At 37.5% G+C, this 24,217-nt stretch overlaps 1 protein-coding gene across 2 annotated transcripts in view; it reads right to left on the bottom strand.

Moving 5' to 3' along the window:
• Positions 1-2,349: 2,349 nt before the first annotated feature.
• Positions 2,350-24,217, bottom strand: part of LOC120623287 (coiled-coil domain-containing protein 39) — a 29,923-nt gene continuing 8,055 nt past the window's right edge. For both annotated transcript variants that reach the window (XM_039889231.1, XM_039889232.1), the window contains 16 exons: positions 22,339-22,428; positions 21,099-21,225; positions 19,906-19,994; positions 18,763-18,860; positions 18,136-18,265; positions 16,928-17,122; positions 15,587-15,726; positions 14,269-14,344; positions 12,877-13,036; positions 11,790-11,955; positions 10,892-11,039; positions 7,278-7,453; positions 6,219-6,271; positions 5,124-5,242; positions 3,645-3,669; positions 2,350-2,914 (listed from right to left, as the gene is read on the bottom strand). In XM_039889231.1, coding sequence (XP_039745165.1) covers positions 2,814-2,914; positions 3,645-3,669; positions 5,124-5,242; positions 6,219-6,271; positions 7,278-7,453; positions 10,892-11,039; positions 11,790-11,955; positions 12,877-13,036; positions 14,269-14,344; positions 15,587-15,726; positions 16,928-17,122; positions 18,136-18,265; positions 18,763-18,860; positions 19,906-19,994; positions 21,099-21,225; positions 22,339-22,428 — 1,893 coding nt within the window. In that variant the 3' untranslated portion in view covers positions 2,350-2,813. The remainder of the gene's footprint in view (positions 2,915-3,644; positions 3,670-5,123; positions 5,243-6,218; positions 6,272-7,277; positions 7,454-10,891; positions 11,040-11,789; positions 11,956-12,876; positions 13,037-14,268; positions 14,345-15,586; positions 15,727-16,927; positions 17,123-18,135; positions 18,266-18,762; positions 18,861-19,905; positions 19,995-21,098; positions 21,226-22,338; positions 22,429-24,217) is intronic.

The following is a 24,217-nucleotide window of genomic DNA, read 5'->3' on the forward strand; positions in this document are numbered from 1 at the left end:
AATAAAAAAAAACGTAGGTTCCCCTTTCCAAATTACTATGAATTCCTACTTAGTTACCAATGCGCGGCGGATACTGCGGATAATCGAACGCGGACTTTTCGAATCGACAGTATGATTAAATGTTCAAGAGTCTGAATATCTACACAATCAATTTGCTTGGGACTTTGTTCTAAAGAACAATAAAGGAAAATTTGTCTCATGAAATCAAGTTGTTCAAGTTGTATACAATATTTGGGAGTTACCCTTACATCGCGCAACGCCACGCGCCGTGTCGGGAAACGCCTTCGTTGCCACAGATCGCTGACTAACCTCTCATCATAATTATTGCAGACCGTGTGAAGCCACCTTTAGCTGTATATGACAATAATGTTTTAATCCCACCAAAAGAATTTATTTCTTGTCCAGTTTTAAAACGGTCTTTATTTTTAAAGACTGTTAAATACTGTCTGCTATAAAAATCAATGGTATTAGGAATTTTGAAATGTTGCAATTAAAAAGATATTTTACTTGCTGTTCGTTGTTTTCATGTGAATTAATTATATTTGGTGAAACTCCTGTCACGTAAAAAGTGCGCTGACAAATCAAGCATATTAAGAATAAGGTGATCCCACAGTTAAGTATATTCCTACTTTTATGCGGATCAGTGTTACGTGCCTATTGCTTATTTATATATCATCCAACGTATATACGTAAACATATTATTAGATAGAACTTAACAATGCCATAACACTTAAGTTATAAGGCTTTGTCAGTAGAACAAAATGATTCGTTTATTAGGAGTACGCATTGACTAATTCGCGCGTAATTAATAAATTTTTACGTCAACCGTCAGCGCTCTTTTTACGTACTCTTACTAGGATTAATAGATGAATACAAAATTTATAGTAAGTAAGAATTGTAAGACTTTTATAGAATAAGATTGCAGGAATAAAACGACTTGTTATCGAATATTTCATAGCTTTATTAAAGTACATCGACAACTTTTTTATATACCTACTAAAATATCAGTCTTCTTCAATGCAAAGACACAGCATGCACTCTTTTGAGGCCTTTTTGGATCGACACAAACAAATACGAGTAAACAACGACACTGTTTTTTTTTCTTATGTCTTATACCTGTTGAACCTATTAAGAATAGAAATCTTTTCATTATTTTTTAAAAGTGACTGTGTCAAAATTAAAACGATAAAATGTGTACTAAAGGAATCGATTTTATTCAATGTTTATCTGTATGTCTGTTTGTCCCTGCGCGGAGTATCTTTGAAACGGCGTTTTGACGGAGTCATCAAATCAAACGCGTAGGCGGGTTAAATGACGCTGAAGGTCATTACATTATGAAGAATAGCAGAGTGACGTTTGTGTAAGAAAAAAATACCACTAGTTGTTTTTTTTAAATTATAAGACAGGTAAGGATATTGTTTTAAGAAGCACAAACTTATCACAATTTTAATAATAAGGAAATTCCTAATCGATTAGGTTTGATATTATAAAATGATTTTGGTTTTCGCATTGATAAATTGGAATTATAATTGATTTCAAGTACTGATCTAGATTAACGTTCATCAATTCAAGATAAAACAGATAGGTCATCAAATCAGTTAAGAAATGAAATCTGTTAAGAGATGAGTGGTAAGATTAATTATCTTTTATTTTTTTGGAGTTGTAATCCAATTTAGACTTTAGTCAGAGGCATCATATTTTCAAAACTAACAATTCCAAAAGTAAACAGATGTAGACTTTTTAGTGTAAGCTAGATAGTAAATATATGTAAAATAGTAAAAACACATAGTTACATAAACAAGATCTAGACTTTGTTATCTTGAAATTTTTTTAAACATACGTTTCGCACACTAAGAGTAATTTAAAGATTTTTTTACTTTATAAGACAGGCTATGTTTAACTTTAGGTTAAGTTTAAGACATAAGGTTTGCTCGATTCGTTCATATTGTTATAGGCCATGTCATATTGGAGGCGGCGGAGCGAGACAGAGAAAGGACATCAACACTCCCCTCTCGCAGGAGACGAACCGGGCGCCGGAGAGCAACCAATAACTTCGGCCTCCATGAGTTATAGGCGCGCGGGTGGCGAATTAAAGGGGAAGTTTGCCACCCAACTAATGACAGGCCTAAGAAGGTGGCGTGCCGTGTAGTGTACGCCTCTCTGGAGGATTTGGCAGCGATCAGGCCAGTGATGATAGGACCCGCCACGCACTGGGGGGTCAAAACCTTGGCGAGAGTGCGGTGAATACGCTAGTGAACCCCGTGCTCTCACTTATAGGGCTATCGAGGGACACACAGAGTTTTTAGTGGGTGCAAGTCCCACATAACTACTCCGTTTCCCTCAACGGAGTGGTATGCGTAAGGCATTTTCTCTGTATATAAAAAAAAAAAAGGCCATGTCATATTAAAGATTAGATTTAGAAATGGCGTGTAGGCGTCCAACAAGTCCGAACTTTATCCGAGAACTTAGTTAATTACATTTTAAGTGATTTTTCTTGCATAACGGAATCATTATCATGGAATCGAAACCGGGACCTCCTACTTAAATTCACAGCGTTCACCGTTGTGCGGATCGATAACACTTGTCCCAGCGCGTCGTTAGTGTTATCTATACTTAAGTGCCAAAAGGTATTTCTAGTCTCTTGTTATTATGAATTCTATACCACATATCCATAACCCCAGACTGGTGACAACTGACAATAAACATATACATAGCGCCCTCTGCCTAAAATTTTCCAGTAATCTTCCGCGCAACAATAGAGGTCAGTGCAGGTCGATTATTTGATTAGCCTCGTTAGCTGAGAGGCAGGCGTTTTATCTCAGAGACTTGCGTGACATTGACGAAGGCGCCATCGTTGGCACTGACTCTTCCAATCCAAGCGTTACGACGCGCAATGAGACACTTGAGCGACGCACTGAAAGCCAAATAATTCCTTATTCAAATAGGCACATAGATGGCACTTTGGATGCGTACATTACACGTAAAATATGTACATAGAGGTGAGATGATGGTGATAACTACATTGGTATACTTTAAACTAAAGCTACGAGGGTTCCAAGCACGCCCTGGTCTAAGAAGTATACAATTAACTTAGCCGTGTGTTTTTTTATCACCATCTCACATTGTCATTTAAAACTATTTAAAGAACTAGGCAATAATTCACACCCAAACTTTTTTATCGTTTAAATACTCCTGTATACTATAATATATTTTTTCTATAAGCCAAGTTTATAAATATAAAGTTGATTGCTAAAACGATATCAATTCGTTTAATGTGGTGTACACTTTATACATGCACAGAACTGCCTACCCTATTCTTTTTAATTACTCGTATGGGAGGACCACTTTCCCATTTTATGCCATCGTCCTGCTTTATATAAAAATATTGTGTATAACACGCCATTGCATGGGGTAAATATATTCCCTGGTGCCTACACTGTGCACGCCACTGCGTGGGGTCGGGTCGGTTAAGTAACAGGGTGAAATGGGGGCCGGAAAATTGTATGTTAGTTAACATTCAAAGTTAGTTTTACAAAATGAAGTAGAAACCGTTTAGAGTTTAGCCATCTAAAAAGAAGGGGTTTCCTAAAATCCAGTGAAATGTGGGCTGGTAGTTTTTAGGAAATATAACATAGGATTATTACCTTGTTCACGGATGTCATCAATCAACTGAAACAAAAGGGTTTTCTTTATTACATTAAGTTTATTATAAGAATTTTAGTAAATAAGTCTTTTATGGACGTATAGTAGCAGTAAGTTAAACCTCACCATCATCAAGAGCCTTTTATAGTCCTCTGCTGGACCTCAAGGTCTCTCCCAACGGAAGGATTCGTCAAATTATCAACCTACGCAAGGCAGACGGGATGGTGATCGCAGTAGATGGTAGTATTAACACAGGGGACACTGCTACCCCTTCAACGTTATATTCCCTTAGTCGTCGAAACCCCTGGCAAGTTGAGGGTTGGTCACAACTGTATTCAACCGGACAACCTATTTATGAACTACCAATATTTATAAAATGGTTAATTGGAACTAAAATAATCCAAAAAAAAAATCCACGAATAAACCAATTGTAGAGACAAATCAATTGATTATAATATGAGTAAAAATACACATCAACAACTGGCCGCTAGAGATAACCACGTAACCGAGCTGGCAGACCGGGACTGCCACCCTCTCTGTGTGGGTTTCCTCAGTCGTACAAATCTGCATCAAAAGAAACTAGAATTGCTCTAGCACTTAAAGTACAATGGAAAACAACGACTTCTCTTTTTCTTTTTTCGGATGGACACTTGCCGATAACCACCTGAGGGGTTGCTACAGCGTCAGAGGGGGACTAGGGCAAACGCGAGAGCTCGCCATGAGAAGAGCCCCAGGGCTAGATGACATCGGGGGACCGACTTCGAGCGACTTCTCCCATCGGCCGTACCACTTTAGTGTATGCGAATGCGTTGGGAGTCCATACACTTCTGTTTTTCTGACGGCGTAGTTCTTTTAGAACACAAGAGGCTATGTAGTAAGAAATTAAAATAAAGACACTAACAATGTTCTTCTAGTGTCAAATAACAATTCGTGTGCTCTGAGAAACGTTCGCGGCGACAAGGTCACTGAGCCATGTACAAAATTCAAAAATTCATTTATTTCTAAAATGGATCTTGTTTATAAGCACTTTTGAAACGTCAAGTTAGTCTGTTTGTAGTGACTCCGGCGCGGAAGGCAGATTCTACCGAGAAGAAACCGGCCAGAAACTCGGTAGATTGCCCTTTTTCGAAATCATTTTACAGTGTACAGCTTTAGAATTTGTGAGATATGAGAGCAGAGCGGCCTGCTTCCAAACCGTCTTGTCGTTAAATTAACCACGATTTATTAATAGGGTTTCACACATTGTTTAAAGTTATGCATTGCTAAGTCCAAAATTAACTTAGGAATCATATTATAAAAACATATTAGTACTCAATCCAACAAATTACTTCTATACGTACTATTCGCAGACGGCTTGACGACGTCACTCATTTGTAGTGTCTTGTTATTAAGATTGTTATGGTACCTTCGCTACCTTTCTAGTTATCTCGATAACCAAGTTTCAGTTCAGTTATGAAAACACGTGAGGTAGATGCTCTTACCGCATTTTCCTGTACTTTTGGAGCGAGATCTCGTCGGAAAGAGGCGAGTCGCCGCGTGTAGCCCGAAGCTTGGGACACTCCGCTGGCGCTCGATTTAGAAGATTCCGAAAAAACGCTTTCTGTAATGACAAATTTTGTAAGCATACGCCATTTTTCGCTATTTGGTAATTTGATTTAAATTGCATTTCGTCCATCTATCTGAGCTCTATAAATAAGTAATAATATCCTTAGTGCAACAAACAAACCATTTAAGAACTCCTATCCAATCTATCTATGACTATAAAAGATTTAGTCCTAACCGATGCACAGACAATTTACATCCTAAACAGCTGAACGTGTAATTTGAAATCTTGAGAGAATACCTCTCGAGTACCCTAGAGGTATACCGCTAAAGACGTTAAAAAGGTTAATAAGTTTGAAATTAAATGAAATTCAAAATGAAAGAAATTTATTGTTAAAATATTGGTCAGTTTACAATAGTGTTGGGAATCCTGAAATAAGTTAAAAAAAACCCCTGTGTCTCAAAGTCAATGAAAAAAATTTACCTACAATCTAACATGCTATTAAGGTGAGTGGGAGTGAGTGTGTGGTTGTGTGTGGGTGTGTGTGGGTGTGTGTGTGTGTGTATGTATGTGTGTGTGTGTGTGTGGGTGGGTGTATGCGCACGCGTGTGTATGTGTCCACTGCGGTCTGCGGTGCGTGGATGCGCACGTGCGTTTGCGTGCGTGTGTGTGTGTTTTTTTTTGTAAAGGCACAACTCTTTTTTTTTCCCTAATTTGTAACAGAGTCTGTAATTTATCAAGATATTTTACAAGTTATTATATTTACAAGTTATAAAAGCTGAATAGATATAAGAGGAGCCAAGCCAGGGTGCTTTGGCACTCATGGGTACTAGGTGATAGTACGTATCCGTGAGTGCCAAAGCACATCCCATACATGTATCACAAGTGCCGTGAAATTATGAGACGTAATTGCTCCGAATTAATAAAAATTTACGTACCATACCAATTATCGTCCCATAATTTTAATCTGTGGCCCAAAGCTAAGGTACAAGCAAACCCGGGACTTTTTTTTGGTAGATAACAAATTATTTACCGTCAATTTCAGCTGTCGATTCTTTCTTTACCAATGAGCCGTCCGTTATTATTCTGCAAATAAAAAGTAGGTAAGTAAACTTGGACTGAGAGGTTCGGATCACAACAGACGCTATGTCTATTGAAATTTAAGCATATAAAATATATTTTAATTATTCCATCGTTCCTTGAGTATCGCCTTTTTATTTTCTCCCTATACCATATTCCTATAGTCCAAGTGTTGAGGCGAATTATGAAAATTAAGCTTAATTGGCTTTACTCCACGAAAAGAAGGATATTATATTTTATTTATAATTTATTCTATCTTTATACTCCACACCGAACAGATGCACGTTTCGCTCCGAAACGGGAGCATCCTCAGGAGACATAGTCTTTACAATGAATTGTTTACAAATTCATTGTAAATGCATTGCCGAAGATCTGTTTGGTGTGGAGTATAAAGATTTAAGAATTTATAAATTACACCATACAGATTCTCCTGCTTTTCGTGGAGTATAGCTAATCAAGTTCAATTTTCATAATAAATCGTGGAATTCCGCAAAGTAACGCCTGCTTCTATCCAATACATAAAGAAGAGAGAAGAAGAACCTAAAAGATTAAAAACGTCTTTGTACTTACATACACGCGTTAGAAGTTATACTTCTTTGGCGTAAAAAGATAAAATTCTTTTCAAACATTTTATATTTCGCCTTATGTTTTTACGTTTTTAGAAAAAAACGGTATTTAATACATTGAAAGTTTTATTATAACGCATTATCTAGTTATCTCATTGTCGGAAAACCAAGTTTCACTCAACATTCAAATTTGAGATTTTTGTACTATTGAATCAATTAAATCACCGGAATGAGTCCGCACGCAGACTTTAACAATTGCACTGTACACTGTCAAACCTTTTTTTAAAAACTAAAATGTCGCCTATATCTAACTTCAGGGTGTCGGTTTTTTGTGACGGTGTGCATCGTAAAAATTTACTCTCATCATTTTTCCCTAACGCGCCAAAAGAAGTTTAACTTCAGAAATATCACGTATAAGTTATCCTTTAAATATTCGGAAGACATACCGTTGTAGAAGTGTCATCAGGCGGCGTTGCGCTGGCATTATGAATCGCAACATCTGCGATGCGGACAGCAACACTGAGATACGCGGCGCGGCGCTAGGCGCCTGTTGCGATATCTCGCCGAGAGCTTGCAGCGAGTTATACGCTGCTTCGGAGAAATTGCGTATCCACAGCGCCAACTAAACATATCTCACAAACTCAACAAAATAACTGTTTACTTATTGTAGATATATATTTATATTATATAAATATTTATTATATTATTTTTATGCATTTTGTATATATAGTATCTTCAATTTTTTTTGTATTAGTATGCAGAATTTTGTTATTATTTAGATTTATTGAATATCCTTAGTAGTTATTATGAAGTATATTGTACCTTTATTTGACCTATACCATAATTAAATCATCTTACTCACATCCTGGGGTAGCTGGAAGAGATCTCTTATAGAGATAAGCTTTCCTTTGTACACTTCATGTATCTTATGTTCACAATCACAATTTATCGTACATAAATAATAAATAAATAAAATAAATAAAAAAATATAAGAGTCCACTGCTGGATTAAAGGTCTATGGTAGGGTTTTCCCTCAAGCACCACGCTAGGCAGACGGGTTGGTGATCGCAGCCGATGGTAGTGATACGCAGTGTTTGAACATCATAGACAGATTTGTGTGTGCCGAGTGGTGACGGCACATACAGGTGCCACCAAGTTTTTTTTTATTTAATATTAATAGCGGACTAACGAGCAAGTGGGTCACCTGATGTTAAGTGATCCCCGCCGCCCTAAACATCTGCAGCAGCAGAGGAGCCACCGATGCGTTGCCGGCTTTTAAGGAATTTGTTTATTCGCCCCTTGAATAACCCTAGATTGTATTTTTGAGGAAACACATCAGATGGGAGATTGTTCCATAATTTGCAAGTGCGCGGTAGAAATGATCTGTTTCTACCGCGCACGTTAGAAGTTTCCTCTTATCGCCATTGGCGTGCATAGAGGGTATGCACAGGGTATGCAGATTATATAGAATGATAAAAATCTCCAGTAGTTACGAGTTATAAAAAGCCTACCCTTAAGTTTCTATACTCGTACTGGATTAATATCCAGTACGATTAACATCCAGTACAGTATATCATTTTATATCATCTATATACCCTGTGCATACCCTCTATGGTCGCCACTGTAGTCAACCAATTTTTATAACGATTGACGCTACTTTTTAATTCTGACGAGTGGACTAGTTATTCAGGCAAACGGGTAGAATATTTAAGATTGCATAGACCACCTGTTCCAAGTTATCGCGAGTGTAGTATAACTGAGAACGGACAGCAGCGTGTTGATTATGGGCGAACCCTTCGCTTGGGTGAGGCCTCTATACCAGCAGATTTGATTTACACTCAACTAATTTAATAGTATGCAAAACTTCAAATTAAACTAGATGATTATACAAAACTAGGGCAATCTGCAATGACACTCGCGTATTTTATATAATTTATAGCCAATTAGTAATACATAAATTATCCCTACTTAATATTATCTTTAGAGATGACCGGTGGAGCGAGCGAGTCTTGCACAGGTGGCCAAAGCAGGCCCCGCGCGGTAGATCGCGCGCTCGTTGTAGAGACGACATTGAAGCTGTCTCAGGGCCCACTTGGACGAGGCTCGCCACTAATAGAGTGCAGTGGGGCATGATGGAGGAGGCCTTTACCCGAAGATGCGTACCCAACTAACTAGTGCATGTTTATTATTTAGATTCTCTTTGTTTTGTTTATTTTTTAATTTATTTATTTTGTTTGTAATTCGATGTTTAATATCTTACTTGGAATTAAATGGTTTTTTTATTTATTTATTTTATTTTACTTTACTTAGTATTATAAATGTGAATGTAAGTTTGTTTGTTACGCTTTCACGCAAAAACTACTAAACCGATCATCACGAAACTTTGTACACATAGTCCTGAAGGTAGTAGAAGTAATATAGGATGCTTTTTATCCCGAAATTAGGCTCAGTTCTTTTGGGAGAGGATACGAAAGTGTTTGACGATTTTACACCTAAACGGAGTCAAATGATAACCGATTTAAATAAATACTTTTGTACTTTAAAGGTTATAATATCCGTTTAATTTTGCCCAAATTTCGTGTAGATCTGATGAATTTTATTGGAGATAGAGGACAGAACTCCTCAGCGGACGGCAGCAAACCCGTCATTTAAGGCTAAGCTATCCTAAATACATAAAGTGCTGCCACATTTATGAGGCCCTCAGTGCTAGGACTTATTTAAAGTTGTCAGAAATGTTCTACGTTAACTTTAGCAGATGAATCAACTAATAATGCGACTTCGATTCACTATTCTTTGTAAGTGATAGGAGGAGCTGAGACTGATTACAGTTCTTTTTAGATATTGTTTATTATGTGAATTGAAAAAAATATTTTTAAAAACTACACCAAGTTCTTTTTTTTATAAAAGAATACACAACTTAAAAATTTTAGTAGAATTACACCATGTCTTTCGAAAAACAAAAATAAACGCTAAACCCTCCGAATTTAAATCACACAGCTCTGAATCACAGAGCTTAATTTAATGAACGTTTTTTATTACTGCTTTTAAATTCAGTTCAGTTGGATGTTTTTATAATATAAATATAATTGAGGAAAATAATTATCAAAATTCAAAATTCATTTATTTCAAGTAGGCAATATCACAGTTAATTTATTCATATACGTGCATGTCAAATTATAAGGTAAAGTACAAAATATTTTAATGTCATTATATGGTCAGTATTAGTCCAAACTTTCCAACTTTTGATTGGAGAGGCATATAAAAAGCATTTTTTTCATATATTCTTAAATTACATTTTGACAAATGGTAGCGGACTAATCTGTAGGTCAAAAGTCAAAGTCAAAGTCAAAAATATCTTTATTCAAGTAGGCCCACAGGTGGCACTTTTGATGCGAGAGTTACACGGTAGTGAGATGATGGCGATAACCACATTCGTAAACTTAAAACTAAAGCTACGAGGGTTCCAAACGCGTTCCAGCTCACAACAAACTTAGCCGGGTGTTTTTTTTTTTTTTGTTATCACCTTTTTTTTATTATCTCACAAGGTAGGTAGGACTGGTATATTCAAACATACCGGAACGCTTAATTTCTTGGTGGAATGTCTTTGTAGGTACCGAAACCTAGGTACCAAGTTCTTCGGTGCGTTCAATTTTGGTTCTTAAAGCCTTCGGTTAACGTACGACGAACTCCCTGTATTGTGTAACTAGGAGGTCCTGGGTTCGATTCCCGACAAGGGCAATTTGGGAATTTATAGTTTCTGAATTTTGTCTGGTTTCGTCTGGGAGGTTTTGGCGGCGATTAGTTACCACCCTCCGACAAAGACGTGCCGCTAAGCGATTTAGTGTTCCGGTGCGATGTCGCGTAAAAATCAGCTTAGGCCGCTACCATCTTAGACTGCATCATCACTTACTACTAGTCACCTAGTGATTGCAGTCAAGGGCTAACTTGTAATGGAAAAAAAGTTCATCGCGCTGCTTAAGGTATTGCCATGACATTACGTACTATACGGTACGGTACGGATTTTGTACTGATACAAGCTTATTTAACAAATGGGGCTAACCTGAAAAATACGCCAATCATCTGCTCCGTCAATCAACTTAGTGGCACGACGGGCGTTGGCCCGAGCAATTTCGTGCGCCTTCACTAGTCTGTTTTCTTGTTTCCCCACACGCTCCTTCATAGTATCCAACTCGTTCTCACGTTCAGCTCTGCGTTATTAATATACAGTTATATTCATCATCAACAACAACTCATCACCGGTCCACTACAGGGCACGGGTCTCCTCCCACAATGAGATGGGTCCACCCCGCTGGCCCAGTTGGTAGACTCCACACACATTTCAGAACATTATGAAGACCTCTCAGGTATACATGTTTCTTACAATGTTTTCCTACACCGTTGAAGCAACTTATCTGTGAAACCGAAACGCTAATAGTTTTTACTGAAAGAAATCAGATACAGCCCTAACAGCACAGGCAATTAAAATCAAGTAACTCCTGTCTTTAATAAGTGCTTGTCACGTAGCGTAGGTACTATTAGCGTGCGGGTCTTTTAACTTCAATAGGGTTGTCAGAAGTAAGCACTTAAAATAAATATGCTTATTTTGTTTTATTATTTTTACAGGGTGATTCCTTATAAGATATACTTAGGAACCCTTCAACAGTGTTCCGTAATTCCGTTACACGTTGTATAATGTATGTTCAAAAAATTCATTCTGATTAAAATATAAAATGTGATTGCAATAATTTTAAGTGCGCGTACGTGTAATGGTACGGTCATTGGGGGCCGTCATTTGGCAAAAAGTGTTTACTCAATTGCTAAAAGACATTTCTAGTGTCTTGTTATGAAGCTCCTACCGCATCAGCGATCGTCAACACGGCGTCGACGAGAGGTTATAAGGCTTTAAGTGGTTAGAAGGTACAATTTTGATCAGAGCCAAATGCCACTAATGTACTCACTCTCTAGCAGTGAGTTGCTTGTATTTATCCCCGAGGAGAGTCAGCTGTGAGCTGCGTTCGGACACGATCTCTTCGGTGCGTTCTATCTTGGTACTTAGGGCCTTCAGTTCGTCGCGCTTCTCATAGTATTGCCGTGACAATTGTGTTATTTGGTCCATCTCCGGTGCTATACAAAGTATACACAGTTTTTTACTTGTCTTAAGTTATTAGGCACTTGTTTTTTGACAAGGGTAGGCATAAAAGCCCCTCCGATATATTTTATTAAAAAATTGTAAGGTAGGCTTTGATTTTGTGCACGTTTGAAGTGCACGCCTTTAAGGTGTGTTAAAAAGATAATTCAGACATATTTTGTTCATTAAGAAAATATCTTTTTAATTTATTGTTATGCTAGTGATATTTACTTTTACACATTTGTTTATATGGAACGCCTATAGGTGCGCCTTGGAAAATCGAACCGTATGCCGACACGGTACACGACATGACGCTATATTATGCCGTCACGCTACCTCACTCTACTTTCTAGTGTGTGTGCACGCGAGTACCAAAGAATGCTAACGGACCGGCTCCATTCAAAAAAACAAAAATAATGTATAGATTTTATTGCGGAAACTATTCTGTTTTATTATTTTACTGCATATTGTCCTTATAATTATTTAGTGATATTAAATTCTAAAATTATTAGTTAGCGTTTTAGAATTGCAAAATTGTTTATTTTATTTTAAAACCAGTGCTTTTTTATATCGGGCTTTTGACAGAACATTTGTAAAACAAAAATCACACAGGTTATTATTATTTTTTATGATGATACAGAGTTTAATACTCGAGAACGATACCTAGATTCCAAGCGGTCAACTCTTGTATTGATAAACCACTATTTCGAGTCGTCATTGTGTCAAGTAGATACGGTATGCGAGTATAGTCTAGCATATTACCGACCGAAGTGTGACAGACACTGAAAAACATTCATGTTCACCACAGAAACATTTTCCAGTAGTGGGAATCGAACCCACGGCCTTGGACTCAGAAAGCAGGGTCGCTGCCCACTGCGCCAATCGGCCGTCGAAGTAGGTGGTGTTTGTATACTCACCGTCTTCAGGCAAAGGAGCGATGTGGTGCAGGAAGTGTTTATGCGCGGCGTGGACTACACGCAACGTGGCCTCCAGTGCGGATATGTCTTTCTCTTGCCTTCCGATATCCGCGTCTAGTGCAGCGCCCGCTTCGCGCAACTCTGCCCTTTCCGCTGCGAACTTTTACCACACTAGTGTTTATTTTATTTCATTCATTGCCGGCCCATAAAAGGACATGGCTCTTCTATAAGACTAAGTTTGTTGTGGGCTCTTCTTAGACCAGGGCGCGTTTGGAACCCTCGTAGCTTTAGGTTTAAGTTGGCGAACGAAGTTGTCACCATCCCCTTACAATTAAGTAAACATTTTATATGTATGAACGCTTCATAAGTGCCTGTGATAGGCCTACATGAATAAAGAATAATTAATAATTTATTTATTTTTTGCTTTTATGAGTCACTTTTCTATGTGTTGTAGGCTTGTACTTAGTATGATATAATAATTGATTTATATATATATATATATATATATATATATATATATTTATTTATTTTTTATTTGGTAACTGCTTCTTGTGTACAACCTAACCCTTAAGGCTAATTTTTTTTTCTCCTTTCCTTTGTTGGGTTGCCTGGCTGGTTGGGTTGCTAGGTGTACAATAAAGCGTATTTTCATTTCATTTCATTTCAAGAAGTTTTGAATTTGAATTAGTAGTTCGCCACGCCGACTATCGGATTGGTAAACGGCATACGCCTTTGAAATATCTCAAGCATGCAATTTTTCTCACGATGTTTTCCTTCACCCTTAAAAATAGTGACAATTGCTTGAAACTCACATAGTTCCAAATAGAGTGCGGAAAAAAGGCTGGAGTTCTTACTGCGATAACACCGCTACTATACCGCTTTTTTCCATGGTACTTACGAGTATGTTAAATGACACTGGATCTGTTTATTTATTTATTTAGTACTAATCTTAATGAATCTTGCATTCTAAAGACGGACATACTTACAAAACTTTTTACAGGAATAGCGATAAGGCCTAAACCTTTCTCCTATTGCGAGGACAGGGGAAGGGTGTGAATTATTGCTCTAACCAGGCTGCTCTTCTAATAATTTTAAATGACAATGTGGGATGGTGATAACAAAAAAGAACACCTGGCTAAGTTTGTTGCTGGCTTCTTCTCAGACCAGGACGCGTTTGGAACCCTCGTAACTTTAGTTTTAAGTTTTCGAATACGGTTATCGCCATCATCTCACGTCGCCATCGCCATCGTCTCTCGTGGGCCAACTTGAATAAATATATTTTTGACTTTGACTTTGACAACCGAGTGGGCCAACAATGGGTTAATAATGATGATAGAGATGCAGTTTCTTAATTTCCTATATATTTTTTCACATTCAATAGAACTATCATACCTTTATTTTAAAAAATGTCACCGATAACGGTTGGCCTGAATCATCCTTGCCTAGAGAAGCAATGAAAATTTCGTATCTGTAAAAAAATACAATATTTATAGACTTAATGTGTATATTTTAAAGATTAAATTAAGAAGAAGAAACACTTTATTGCACGTAAACATACATATAGGAAAAGAAACATTAATGAAACAGTAAACAGTGTAGTCATGCAAATGTGGCCTTATTGCTGCAAGCAATCTCTTACAGGCAACCTTTGTAGAAAGGACTTGGATTGAATTGAATTGAATTGAATTGAAAGGACTTAGAGCAAGAGAACGGGATAGTGCCAAGAGTATTGTAATATATACATAAATACCAAAATGTATAGATACTAATACATAGATAATGGAAATAAATATACGTAATATATAAGTATAAAATATACATAATATATATAACATACATAATATATTAAGATAAAGCCTGCCCAGACAAAAACACTCGCCATATAGCGGTTAAAAATTGAACAAATTTTATTCTATACACTTAATCTGTCAAATGTATTGCACGGCAAAAGTGGCGTACCCAGAACAGATTTTATGTTTTTCTGGTCAGGCTTTAAATTAAACAAGAACAAAGGACTAAAGGTTTCGTACAAAGCGCCTTTACAAATAGTAATTGTGAACTTGAATTTTGATTCTTGGCTTCCTGATTGGTTAAAGCGTGCCTAAACGCGATTCGGCGAAAAGGAGAGTCGTTTTGGAATTTGTTAAATAAATAAATAAATATACTACGATAAACTTACTTAATTACTTTACACTTCGCCATCTAGCCCCAAAGTAAGCATAGCTTGTGTTATGGCTACTAAGAAGGCTGATGATATTTTTATGAATAATATATATAAAAATATATGTATGTAATGTATATTATATGTTTATATTTAAGTAATTAAATATGTATTTTATGGGTATATGTTTATATGCACCACCTAACTATTTTCTGTACCTGGTTTTTATATTCGCCATTGGTTGCCTGGAAGAAATCGCTATCAAGCGATAAGGTCGCCAAATGGTACCTATACGTTATTTCGTTATACTTTTCTTTTTTTCCTGTGTACTTTTTGTGGTGTGCAAAAAAGTATATTCATTCATTCATTCATTCATAAAAACTTATAACATACAAATAAACACTCTGACACTGAAAACCAATCAAATTCATCACACAAACATTTTCCAGTTGTGGGAATTGAGCCCACAGCTTTGAGTCAGAAAGCAGGGTATATGTTGATTGTACAAGATTGATAGTAACTTTGAGCAGTTAAACGTGTATCCGGTACCTTTTCATGAGCTGCTCTATCCGTTGCTCCCGTTCTCGTATCTCGCCACGCAGTCGCCCGCACTCCTCGTACAAAGCGCGCCGTTGTACGGCGAACATTTCGCGTCTCGCCGCGATCTCTACCAAACGCTCGTTCATTGCCTATAACCATCATAATAAAAAGCCTTACTTATATTTTCTCAATAAGTTCAGTTTAGTAAGCTTTTAGAAAAATCCTTTTTTAATATTGAGGATTACATGTATGATAAAAAAAGCTTGTGTATGAATTGTCAACAAGTTCAGTTTATTTAAAACGTAAGCCTATAGAAAATTCCTATTATATTATTAAAGATTACATGTATGATAAAAAAGCTTGAGTATGAAATACTCTTATTTCATAGCTAAATATTAACTCGACTCTGAGATGGTGATAAAATAAAAACCTGGCTAAGTTTGTTGTGGGCTCTTCCAACTGTGGAAGGGACGGGCTGTGGAAACAAGGTCGCGTTTGGAACCCTCCTAGCTTTAGTTTTAAGTTAACGAATGCAGTAATCATCATTACCTAACATAAGTGGTAACATGTAAATTTATGAACGCTTCATAAGGACCTATGATAAGGTCCACATGATTATAACATTTTGGAACTTGAATTTATATTAAATTGAGTTTGTTTGTTGATTTCTTTGTCCTTTCTTAACGCCCTTACCAAGCTTGAATTTTGGCATTGAGTTAGTTGGAAGGACGGAGAGTAATAAAGGCTACTTTTTCTTCCATGAAAACCGACAGTTCCCATGAAATATGTGAAAAACCGTAATAACAGGGGACAAAGAACGCGGGCAACAGTTAGTAATCTACTAAAAAAAGTAATAGAGTCCTTACGACGCAAAAAGAAAAAAGAAAAAGATATATAGTATAGTCCAGGCTATCCAATGCAAGATAGATTTTTTAAATCCGACGGGAACTTCCAGAGAATAACGCGTTCAAACGAAAAAACAAACTTTAGTTTTATTATTAGGACTAGCGAGCCGCCCCGTCTTCGCGCGACTGCAATGTAAATATTAATGTGGGACAGTTTGGTGTGATTAACAATACATTTAAGTAGTACATCAATTTAAACTATCTCGTAAGGTTTAGCCAGCTAAAATATGTTTATTACGACATCGCTTTACAAATTTCTATGCTTCTTTTGCTGCTACTATAAGTATGTTTCTAACCTTCCTCTTGAATCACTGTATCTATTGCTGAAAACTGAATAAGTATCATTCACAAAGAAAGCTTACAACATCAGGAGCGATTTTGTTTTAATGCTATGTAAAAGAGATAGATGGAAGGCATTATTTGTTAGTTTGTCCTTAAAACTCACCGCATCTAGTTGCAGGCGTTGCTTGTCTATGGTAAACGCAGCGTCGCCGAGTCCCGCGACCGCGCGTTCTCCGTGCGCCACCCGCAGTCTAGTCAGCGCCTCATCGACACGGGCGCGACGCCATGCGTCACGTATCGCACGTACGTCTTTTTCTCCCCCCTCCACATTCAGCATTGAAGTCTTTAGACGACTTTGCTGCAAAGACATTGTGTATTACGCTTACGTTACTTTTTGGAATGTCACATTATACAAAGAACGTTAATTTATTTATTTGATTCAGACAGCTGGACCCGTATAAAAAAACCATTAAATACTATACAAAAATTAAAAAATATTACAGTTCTACAATATAAATAACTATTACTTAAGATGGATAAACATAAAAAGAAATATAATTAAACCTAAGAAGGGGTTTTCGGTCTGCCAAAAGGTTTTTGGTAAACGCTGTGTTACGTTGTTATTCAAATGACTTTCTGTAATTTTTTGTTTGGTGTGCAATAAAAGGATTATATCATTCATTCATTCACGTGCAACCACGGATTATTGATTGAGTGGATGGGTTCGCTTCACCACAAGTATGTAGTCATCTGATATTTTTATTAGCTACAGATAAGACTTAATGGCATTTCTTGGTAACAGAGACAAAGATTTTCTTCGAGTTACTTTAGCTATTATAGAATAATGAAATAGGGTTCCTACATAGAATGCATCCTATTAGTTTTCGCAGAAAACTATACCGGAAGGATGTTTAAAAAGCATAGTTTGGAAATCGTGATATGAAATTGTACAGAATCTTCAAATAATCATTTAATGTTTCAGGTTGCACGAAAACCTGCATATCAGGTTCATCATATCCACACAAAATAGGTAAACATATCCATTTTTTTCATTAGCGTGGCGGAAAAGCTTTATTGCTGCACCCTTGGGCAGGATGGAGGTTTCGTGGAACTCTCCCCTCTAAAGGGATGCCCCCTTTACCCAAACAAAAAACCTACACGGCACGTCCCTCTTGTTGGCTTAGTTGGCCGCCCGGGGAACCCGTTGTATACCTTCCGGACGTCTACCAACTACCAAAACATAGGTATATATATCCTAAGATTGACCTAATTATTTTCGCAGATCAATAGAAATGTAACAAATTAATGCACTCGAATGCCACGTTTGTTACCAAAAAACTTACAGTCAAGACGCAAAAACCGAAAACCTACCAGTTTTGTGTGATCAACGCCTTTCAGTTCAAGGTCACGCGCGAGATGTCGCATATCGTCAAACAGTTTGCCTGAATGACGCTCCAACAGAGCAACTCGAGCCGTATGACGTGCCAGGACATCCTTTAGCCTTAACGAGGACAAATTACATGAGAAGAAAGAATTTAATCTTGGAGATTATATATAATATTTTAAGTATTATTAGATGGTCTGACAGAGCTCGTCCGTAGAAATACTACCGTCATGCTTATTATCTGCCGCAAAGCAAAGCAGCATTGTTGCAATGCTGCTCCGGTTCCGGTTTGAAGAGTAGTAGTTACCGGTGTAATTACACATGAGGCTTAACACGCCTCAGCTTGATGGACACAGGGCGGCACGTTGCATGAAGTGTTTCTGCAACGCCCTGCGATTTGTTGCTGTGTTTATGGGCGATGGTTTACAACTTAACTGGGTGGGCTTCTCTTTGTCCGTCAACTATCAAAAATTTGAAGTTTTTAAAGAAGTAAGTTTATTAAAGGCAGAGAGTGGTAGAGATACTAAAAACCACCATGTCGCTCTCGTTGGCTTTACTAGATGCAAAAAGTTCAGAACAGACTCGTGATTACGAACAACCTTAAAACTACAAACCTATTCTCCCTTTCAACTAATGCTGCCGAACACTCGCGCTCTGCTTTTGCGCCTTCCATGTGTAGTACACGGGCCCCCAGCGTCTCCACTTGATAGCACTAAAATCCAAATTAATATTATAAATGCGAAAATGTGTCTGCTTGTTTGTTACCTCTGTCCCGCTAAACCATAGAGTTGATATTGATGGAATTTCGCACATATGTAGTTTTTATCTTAAGGATGGTCGAACGTTACATTTTATCACGGGGAAAATAAAACGTCCCTGAGTGATTAATAAAACGTAATAAAAAAAGTGCGGCCAACCGCTAGTATTGAACTAGTGGAGTCTTTCAAATAAACGTGTCATAACGTCGGAACAGTTAGTCTGTGTTTGGCCACACGTAGAGAGCACTTTCCCCTCTGTTGTTGATGATGCTATTGGTACTTGAACTTATTTGAGTTTTTTGAAGAAGACCCTTACGTCGTATGATTTTATTGTTTAGGCTAATAGTCTGCTTTTTCTATTGGCCTTATGCCACTTTATATGTATTCGGCAAAACTTGTCTTCTGCAAACATGACAGATTTATTTATATGGTTTTCACTTATTGTATTTGCCTGGTAGAGATTACTACATAGCGATAAGGTCGCCTTTGTATTCTTCTGCTTTATGTATCTTCTATATTTTTATGCTTTATCTGTGGTGTACAAATGAAGAGTATAAATATAAATAAATATTATTTACGATTAACAGACTGAGTGACGGAAACCCTTCTCGGACATTTGGGCCAGCACCACATAATCATAAGGTCAACCAATGGACGTCTAATGCTGGACATAGGTAATATATTTAGGAGTTCCAAATACCACGTTCGACATGCAACGCGTTTGATGTCATCTGTCCACCTCGTGGGGTCTACCAATGCTGCGTATATGGGTGCGAAGTAACCATTCGAGCACCTAGAGTCATTAACGACCATCCATTTTCTGAGCCGTGCCCCGCCCATTGCCACTTCAGCCTTGCTTCTAATTAAACTATGTCATATGTAAGGTAGCTATGGATTTTCGACGGATTCCTGATTTAAGCTCGTAGAGATAATAAACGAATAGCTCTTGCTTTTCTGATAGCCCAGTATAAAACCTCATTATTAAGAAAGAGAACTTACAATACCATACAGTGATTCTTTCTGTGCTTGCAAATTCCTCTCTAACCCGATCTGCTTGGTGTCGAGTTTGCTCATAATGGCCTTAGATGCTGCAACAATAAAATAATAATAAATAAAAATCATTTATTCACACGATTATTAAATAATGACAGAAATCATAGCTTAGTACTATGTTTGGTTGAATATACTGATACCTAAACTGAGTAAAAACTCGTACTATAGATATCAGTGTTACCACAGAATTAAGACATACAGAATCCTCATTCAGCCATTATTGCATGCAGTGCAAGAACAAAGAAAACTTAGCGTTCACGTCCCGCTTTACACCCGAGGAATGTTGCTAGCTCACAAAATTGTCCCATTTGCCCCATTTTATGGTAAACATTTAGAACATCAGAGGTCAAATCATTGTTGTCTACTCCTAAATGAATGAAGTGACTAACCGCCTAGAAACACGACTAAAGTGGTGGGGGGTGTTTGATGCTTCAATATTAGTCGTGTACAGGGTTGTGTCTGAAGGTTCTTAATTCATAATTATGTGGGTACTTTTATAATAAGAAATACAAGTCAGTCATATAAGTCATGTCACCGTCCCGGTCTAACATTGTTGCTCCTCGGTACTTATTACGTATATAATAAGTACGTATATAATAAGTGTTATATTTATTAATAATATAAGAGTAAAATTTTGCTAAAAGTAAAATAAAAATGCTTTATAATTTTCACTGAAAGAAATCAAATAGAGCCCTAACATCACATGCAAAATTAAAAACAAGTGATTCCTGTTACTTTATTAGGTACGTGTCCCGTAGCGTACGTACTGTGCACGTGTCGGTCTTTTGTCTTCAATGGGGTTGTTACAAGAAATCACTTAGAATGTGAATTATTTTGTAAAATAATTTTGGAAATATAAATATGCTTCTTCTGATTTCATATTTTTACAAGGTGATTATGAAATATACTTATGCACCCTTCACAGTGGCGTGCACTTCATACATGCACAAGAGCTCTGCATACCCTAAAATTTTTGTATAACCCATTAATGCGAAGGATTGTTCCATTTTATGGCATCTGCCTTCTTTATGCATTCCCTGGTCAATAACTCTGTGCACGCCACTGACCCTTCAACAGTATTTCGTAATTCGGTTACACGTTCTATATAAATAAATACACAGCAGCAATAACGTATTTACCCTTGAGTTGCATACGGAACAGTTTCTCTTCGTTTTTGAGAGCCAAAAGCTTTTGTTGTTCTACAAAAGAGCAATGCATCGCCCGCTGTTGGTTTGTTGTCACGTTGCTTGCATAACGTTCCTCTTCCTAAAACATGCAATACATTTATTAGCTTAGAATTTAAACTATAGTGAGTATAGTTAATTTTAAATGTGAATTAACTCAATAAACTCAACTGCATACCCTGTACATACCCTCTATGCACGCCACTGGACACCACACACCTTTGAGAACATTATGGAGAACTCTCAGGCATGCAGGTTTCCTCACGATGTTTTCTTCACCGTTGAAGAAAGTGATATTTTGATTGCTTAAAATGCACATAACTTAGAAAAGTTAGAGGTGCGTGCTAAGTGAGGCCCCCCCGAAAGTGAAGTCGAGCTTCTACCCACTGTGCTATCACCGCTTCATAAAATAAATAAATAAATGTACTACGACAATACACACATAGCCATCTGGCCAAAAAAAAAACTTGACTTGTGTTATGGGTACTAAGATGACTTTTGAATACTTTTTATTAATGATATACAAAGATTCCTTGAGTATACATATAAACACTGAAAAACATTCATGTTTATTACACAAACATTTTCCAGTTGTGAAAGTAGAAACCATGGCCTTGAACTGTTTACCTGTCTTCTATCACCCATACAAATCCACATTTAAATGTGTGATTTTGATGATGATAGGTAAAGTCAGATTCCACGAATCCTTAGCGACATTCCCTATCATAAGTTGTGCCTGATGACGGAGCTATTAAAAAGTTTGTAATTTTTCATGGGTAAAATATTCATCGAGAGTTAAAACAATGTTACTCGTTGTTTTAACTCTCTTTGCTTAAGTTTGGCTATTCAATTATTAAAATCATCATCATTATATCAACCGTTAGATATCCACTGCTGGACATATGCCTTTTGTAAGGAGTTCCAATTTCCACGGTTTTGCGCCGCTTGAATCCAGCGGCTACCTGCGACGCGCCTAATGTCGTCCGTCCACCTCGTCGGGGGTCTACCAACGCTGCGTTTACCACTGCGGGGCTGCAATTCCAGCACCTTGGGACCCCAACATCCATCCCTCCTCCGAACTATGTGCCCCGCCCAATGCCACTTCAGCTTCGCGACTCGTTGAGCTATGTCGGTAACTCTGGTTCCTCTACAAATCTCCACACTTCTGATTTTATCACGTTATTAACATACTTACGTTTAATATATCTTCGAGCTCCTTGGCGCGTCTCTCTGAACTTTTGGATTTGTCCGTCGAATCTATCAGTTTTTCTTTCAAATCTTTTATCTGAAACATTTAACATAATGATACTTTATCAACTATTAGCCATTAAGAATTTGTCATCATCATCATTTTCATTATCAACCCAGTACCGGACCACTACAGGACATGGGATTATTCTCAGAATACGAAGCGTTTAGATCGAAGTCCACCACGCTGGCCCACTGCACGATTGGTAGACTTGACACGCCTTAGAGAACATTACAGAGAACTCTCAGGCATGCAGGTTTCCCCGCGATATTTTCCATCGCCGTTAAAGCAACTGATACTGAATTAATAATGCATATAGCTTACCAAAAGTTAAAGGTGTGAGGGGATCGAACAATGTCTTTCCAAAGGGTAGGCCGTAGTGTTAATGGGCTTTGAGTGACAGGGCTTGTCCAGGACTAGTGTCATGCTTATTTCTGGCGCCTAGCAGCATTGGTGCATTCCGGTAATTACGGGCTCTTGACGCTTAACACCTACGTCTTAGGTTTACGGATACAGGGCGGCCTTTCTAAGACGTGTGACCTTGCACGCCCTGAGTAGTGTTGCTCTGTTCATAGTCGATTGTTTTCCATTTTTTTTTTTATGTATAGACAAGTGCTTGACTGCAATCATCACACCTGATGGTAATTGATGATGCAGCCTAAGATGAAGCGCGCTTTGATTGAAGGTACCCAGATTATAGGTATTGGGGAAGACGGAAGATAAGAGGGCATTCCAGACCTTTGCGGTGCGGATCAGAAAGGAAGAAGCAAAACAAATCGTATGTGTTGATGGTATTTCAACAACGTAACGGTGCAGATTCTTTCGGTACCTCGCAGTTCGATAGTAGAAGGAGATGATCTTGTTATGGGGCAGAGCTGCTGATATAGAAACTATATTTAATATTTATACAGAAAAGAGTTGTGCGATCGATATATAAACTTAGATCACGCGAATCCCTTCGTGCCAAATTTAAAGAAATAGGTATACTTACAGCAGCCTCGCAATATATTTATATCATATAATCTTTATTAAACAAAACATAAGTAATTTTAAACAAAAAGTCGATATAAACAGTCGACTTACTAGAAACGGACATAAATTAGTGAATAGTGATATCTGCATATCGTCTGAGAAAAGTACAGAAATCATTTGTGGGGATGGGTATATGCTTTTATAACATGATACCGAAGTTAATATTAGATCTAACTTTACTTAAGTTTAAACAATATATTAAAACACATTTAACAAATTGTGGTTACTGCGGCACGACAACGACAAGGCTGCTTGAAAGCAGGCCACTCCGCTCTCATCTCTCACAAAAACAGAAAAATTCTAAAGATTGTTAAAACTTTAAAATGATGTTGGAAAAGAGCAATCTGCTGAGTTTCTTGCCGGCTCTTCTCAGTGGAATCTGCCTTTCGAACCGGTGGTAGAGTCACTACAAACAGACTGACTTGACGTTTCAAAAGTGCTTATAAATTAGGCCTACTTGAAATAGATGAATTTTGAATTTGAATTTGATGGTTTAACCAAATCGAATAGCTCCTGAGCACACTCTTCGAAATGTATCTTGTAGAATACAGCTAGACAGACCCTGCGCCGGTTTTCAAGGCTTTGAATTCTACTGACTACAAGGTCGATTAAACATTAACCATCTGCTTGGGCCGTCAATTATTACCACTACTAGCTGTCGCCTGAGTTCTTCGACCGCGATTGTTACAATTTTATACAAATCCAGTGGGAACAGTTTCTTTTTCTGGAATAAAAAGTAGCCTATCTTACTCTGCGTCCATTCAACTAAATCTATGCCTAAAATCAAGTTGCT

This window comes from Pararge aegeria, chromosome 4, assembly GCF_905163445.1.
Source record: "Pararge aegeria chromosome 4, ilParAegt1.1, whole genome shotgun sequence".
Lineage (NCBI taxonomy): Eukaryota > Metazoa > Arthropoda > Insecta > Lepidoptera > Nymphalidae > Pararge > Pararge aegeria.